The 5746-nt window shown below is 44.2% G+C and overlaps 1 protein-coding gene across 1 annotated transcript; it reads left to right on the forward strand.

Moving 5' to 3' along the window:
* Nucleotides 1-101: 101 nt before the first annotated feature.
* Nucleotides 102-1720, forward strand: LOC119787435 (leucine-rich repeat-containing protein 10B). The gene has a single exon (XM_038291302.1). The coding sequence runs from the start codon at nucleotides 399-401 to the stop codon at nucleotides 1605-1607; it is 1209 nt and encodes a 402-aa protein (XP_038147230.1). The 5' UTR covers nucleotides 102-398; the 3' UTR covers nucleotides 1608-1720.
* The last annotated feature ends 4026 nt before the right edge of the window (nucleotides 1721-5746 follow it).

Consider the following 5746-nt stretch of genomic DNA (forward strand, 5'->3'; position numbering starts at 1 on the left):
AGCAAGTTCATAGGCGCAGAAGAGGGGGGGCCGGGGGGTGGGGGGGTATCACATGACCTCAAAGCTGACAGATACTTTTTTCTTATTAGGATGTAAAAGAGAACATGGTAAGACAAAAAAACACCTTAAAAATGAAACGCCTGTTTCCATGGCGTTCATTCTGTTTGACAGATTAAACCACCCGATCAGTTTCTGATCAAAAACAGGATTAATCAGGATCTGCTGCTGCATGGCTGCTGCAGCGGTGGGTGGCCTGGACCATGCGGATGTTTGCAGCCTGTGGTTTCAGATACCAAACAAAAGTAACTTCCAAACGGACAGTTGACGTGTCACAAACAGTGCTTCATCAAATTACTCTGCCCTGAGTCACGTCAGAGTCAAGGGCTGCTTGGCACGGCATGGGAAACTCTTCCAGGAAGGGTGAGGAGGAAGAGGAAGACGAGGGGGGGGAGGACGGAGAGGAGGAAAAGGCAACGAAAAGGGAGAAGGAAGTTGTGGAGGAGGTAGAGCTTCCGCTTGGGGTGGAGGAGCTGCTGGAGAGTGGTGATCCAGTGCTGGACCTCAGTTACCATAAATTCAAGCGTCTTCCTCTGCGTGTTTGCGAGCTGATGCACCTGGAGAAGCTTTATGTTTGCGGGAACAGACTGCACACCGTGCCTGACAGCCTCTCCCAGCTGCAGAGGCTGCGGACGCTGGCCCTGGACTTCAACAAGCTGGATGACATTCCCCTGGCTGTGTGTGAGCTCACCAACCTCACCCATCTCTATGTGGGAAGCAACCGGCTGATGACCCTGCCGCCTGAGTTTACAAACCTGAAGAACCTGAGATGCTTCTGGATGGAGAGTAACTACTTCCAGAGATTTCCACGGGAGCTTTATGACCTACCAAACCTCAAGTCCCTACAGATGGGGGACAACAGGCTGAAAGCGCTGCCTCCGGACTTCTGTCGCATGGCATCTCTAAAGGGACTGTGGCTGTATGGGAACCGCTTCGAAACCTTCCCCAAAGTCCTGCTGCACATGGAGTCCTTGGAGATCCTGGACTTTGACCGTAACAAAATAACAGAGCTTCCCAGCCTGAAGCGTCTGCGGCCACTCCACCTATTTTCCTACGACCATAATCCGGTGATGGAACCTCCTAAAGTGGGCGAGGAGGTGATTCTGGTCGGGGAAGGGGCGGCCGAGTTCATGGAGGTGCGTGAGGCCAGGAAGGAGAGGCGACGCAAGCCCGCAGAGCAAGAGGCCGAGGAGTTGGCTCAGGCTGAAGAAGAGCGAGTGATCCATGGAATCCTAAAGAACTCCAACTCCAAACTCCTTGGAGATGAAGCTGCAGTGAACATGGAGGACTCCGACGTTAAAGAAGAGGAAACATCGATTAAGGAGGAGGTGCAGGAGGAATGCGTAGAGTTGCCAGTGACAGAGTGTGACGGAGCCGATCTTGAATACGATGAAGCAATTATTGAGTACGAGACTGAAGAGATCCTGTATGAAGGTGAGGGGTTTGAGTACGAGGGAGAGCGGCTGGAGTATGAAAACATTCCAATGGACTACGAATACGAAGACGGGGAGGAGCTGGAAGATACAGGCGGACAAGACCAGGGGGCATGAAAACCTGCCCGAACTTTCAGGTGGAAACACATGATGGAAAATACAGAAGATATGTGAAAAGAAGACACTCTCAGATGTGCTGCTAATTAAAAGTCTATGTTCAACTGTGAAAATGATTTATTTAGATTTCGTATTTCTGTAAAGCAACAACACCTGTGGCATCTCTCCCAACTGCACATTATCAGGTTTACTGTAACTTCTTGTTGGTTCTTATTAAATATTCAGCTGAATGAAGCCGCTTCTTTGTCACTGAAGATAAATAGTGTTTTTATTTAAAGGTTGATTCTGCTCACCAAAGTCAGTACCTGGGAATGTGTTTTAGTGCTATTTCGTAAAGCAAGGCTGTCTGCAGGTGAAAGAGATTCAAAAGAAAACAAATATTTGTGAGGAGGGTGTCGGTGCTGAGAAGCAGCATCAGAGGGATGAATGGCTGGGGTGCCAGGCCATAAAAGGTAAGTCCTTAAGGAGGCCTATAAACATGCAGTGGAAAGGAAAATGATGATGCAGAATATTTCTAACGTGCAGGAGCCTGCTGGGCAGATATTCAGCTGTGTCATGAGTGCAGTGCATTCCTTCCTGTCACAGGCGGTGACTTTACTCTTCGTCTCTTCTAACGCTAAGCAGGCCAGGCTCTTGTTCTCTTCTCATTTCTGAACACATTATTCATGTGGGGCTACGGCCTGATCCAGTCCTTTACGTCTGCACAGATCTTTTTCCTTGTATCTCATTAAAAGAGTGAAATATTGATCTCAGTGTTAGAATATTAATGGCCGTACTCATGTGGCAGTATCTTCTTACATTTGCAATGAGGACACAGAGGTTTTACATCTTACATCTCTAAGTCTAATAATAATGGTATTATTAATAGAACAGACACAAGAATGTGAGAAATGAACTCTAAAAAAAGCCATTGGTCTCCAGAATTCCCCTCATAGCAATCTGATGGCATCTGTGGGAAGTAAATAAACTTCACAACCCACAGGACCCAAAGGATCCAGTGCTAGCATCCTGCTACGGTTTACTGGATTATTGCCTCTTTCTGACTGGCTGAAGCTTTTTCAGTGCATAACAGTGAAGTGAATAGAAGAAAGTAAATGTTTTAAGTTTACAACAAAACCTCTGAATAATGTGGTGGGTGACTTTTTGTATTGGTAACTAATTTGACCCAAAAGAACCATCCAAGCATCGCCTATAACCCCTCATCCCTGCATGGTTGCAGCAGGTCCAGGTTTTATCTTCAGCAGCCAGAGGGATCAAACTGGTTCTCCAACATCACAAAAGCACAACTGAAAGTAACACATTAACCTTGCAGCCTTATATTTTAAACTGTGGGAGGAGAAAAGCAAAGCACCATACAGAAAGAGGGGGATTTGAACCCACAACCTTCTTGCTGTTTGGAGCACTGGTCCCAGCTATATGTAGAACAATGCTCTGCCAATTATAAGACTGCATGCAGAGCAACTATGAACATAAATGTTCAGTTTTTCCAATGATAATAAAGTCTAGGCGGTGAGAGGAAAGAAAACTAATGAGTCTTAATGATTTCTTCTAACTTTCCTCTCAGAAAGATCACTGTCGTGTTCATTTAATCATTTTTTGTGTCAATAAATTCTCCCATCTGAGCTATTAATCCCTGCAGCTCCTAAAACATTTTTGAATTTCTGATCTTTCTGGTGTTTTAGTTGCTCTTCATGATGATGTTTCTGTCATGACTCAGAACAGAGGACGCAGTATTCCAGGCAAGACAGACAGTGGCATTATTCAAAAACATTTCAATAAAACACAGTAGCAGCGGCTAGGGCGTCCATCACAAGAAACTCTGTAAAAGGAAACACAGGCTAGTGACCATAACAGATGTTGATTGCGTGAATGTCTGAGTCACTAACCTGGTTCAACAGTTCACCCCGTGTCCTGAGAACCAGGAAGGATCCAGCCATTGGACTGCCAAGAAGATGCGGTTGACGCCACCCAGACTGTCCCAAACGCTGCAGCCCTAGAGAACGGAGAACAAGCAGGAGTCCAAAGCCAGGTCAGGCAATCCGTTCGGACGGGAAGAGGCTGGTTCAGAGGTTGAGCAGTACAACAGGTCAGGAATCAGAAAAACCAAGAAACTCTAAAAACACACTCACCTCTGGCTAAAGAGAATTACATCATCTTCCCTAACTGGATGTAAGCACTTTAAATAGAGGGGAGGGGCGGCCTAGTGGTTAGGGCATAGAGATGGGAATCCTGAGGTTGTGAGTGCGAGTCCCACTCCCACAGCCTGCCACTCTGGGTCCCTGAGCAAGACCCTTAACCCGACACTGCTCCCCAGCCGACGCACCATGGCAGCCCCCTGCTCACCAAGAGGGGGGGTTAAATGCAGAGAGTGAGTTTCTCCAATGTTCAATTATTAATTATATTATAAATAGAGGGAGGAGCAGTTGGATCAGATCAGCAGTGATTAGAAACCAGGCAGGGTTAGACAGGTGAATGGAATGAACACTGAAGCCAGTCATCAGTGCAAAGATCATGACGGTTTCTTTACTAATGTTAACATTTTTACAAACAACATGCACTAGTCTAGGGATAATCTGCACTTCATTTGATGCGCTTTAGGCTTTCGGATTAAAGCTTTTAAATTGTCATTTTGTTAAAAGATTAAATGAAAACCTTGTTTATTTTATCCTCAACATTAAAACTGTGAGATGATTTTTGTAGAATTTCACAGATAATTCCCAATAAAAATAATTAGAGGTTTGTTATTCCAGTATAACGTTGACAAACCTCCAATGTGCTGATGTTGCTCTAGAAGATTTGCAGCAGTATAAAGATGTATTACACACAGTTTGTCATGTTTTGAGATTGTTATTTAGTCCGGACATGTGGCTCACAGCTTTACTGGGTGGCACAACAGTTTGATGCTCTGCAGAGGTGAGCGTAAATCAGAGTCTGGTTCAGCCTGAGTTTAATCATTTTCCCTTCGTTTACAGTCTTCTCATTCTCCGTAGGTCAGTGAGAACAATGTGCTCTTAAAGAGACTACATCACACCACATTACAGCGATGCAAAAACAAAATGCAGCGTCGCGTCTTTTTACTTGCACATCTAAAGTTCTTATTCTTAAATAAAAAACACAAAAATACCAAATCATTTGCTTAAAAGGGCATTTTATTTTTCAAGTGAAGGAAAACAGGTTGCTTTAATGTTTTTATGAGCAGCTGATTCTTTATATTAAACCTGTGTGTAAAACAAAGGGAGAAGTGAGTCTTAGAAACGAGTCCATTGAGATGTTGAGTGGACGTGAGGGTTATTCGCCTGTATGGGGCTCGCTGGTTGTAGACTTGGTTCATTGTTTGGTTTGTGTTGATGATTCCTGCAGCAGGAACAGAGTCGCTCTCCTTCTCATGAAAATAATTCTTGCAAAGCTAATGTCTTTGTTTTCCTGCCAAAAGGCCATATATGGTTCCTTCTGTGAGATAGATGAACATACTGCATGGGTCAACGAGACAAGGTAAAAAAGCTTTTTTTTCAGAATTTGTTGACAAAGCCAAAAAGGTTAAAAGTAAATGAATAACTGAATATTTGATTCAGTTAAGGCTGAATAAATGTGGTTGTATGCTTATACTGGAGGTTTAAGCGATTAACGACAATGACTGCAATGCAAAGGAGCCAAAGATAAGAGAATAACAGCGGAAACATCAAACTCTTCTTAAAGATTCCTTGTTGGATTTGATTTGAACCAGGTCAGGGGTCAGCAGCTCTAGTGAGCCCCTCCCCCCCAAGAGCTTTTTCAAATATTTATGAAATCTGATTTTTTTTCTTTTGTTTTAATGTGTGGTACAGAAGGTCAAACAAACATCCATTATGTTTTCAATGCTGTAAAAATGTGTATAATAATTAAATGTGAACAATTAATGTTAACATTTCTTTCTTTCAGTGTCATAGCCGTAGAGATCAGAGGTCATTTCCTGCAGCAGGTTTCAGCGCAGCGCGGCGCCAGGCAGGCAGGTGGCGGCTGTAAACAAAGCGGTGGGGGGGTCTCCATGGATCCCAAAGGGAAAACAGGAAGATGGCTGATGAGAACAGAGGATCCAGAGAATCATTTGCTTTTATTACCAATGAGGAAGGATTGCCTGCATGTTTGCTTTGAATGAGAAG

The sequence above is a fragment of the Cyprinodon tularosa genome, unplaced genomic scaffold (genome assembly GCF_016077235.1).
Source record: "Cyprinodon tularosa strain WSP-4 unplaced genomic scaffold, ASM1607723v1 ctg298, whole genome shotgun sequence".
NCBI lineage: Eukaryota > Metazoa > Chordata > Actinopteri > Cyprinodontiformes > Cyprinodontidae > Cyprinodon > Cyprinodon tularosa.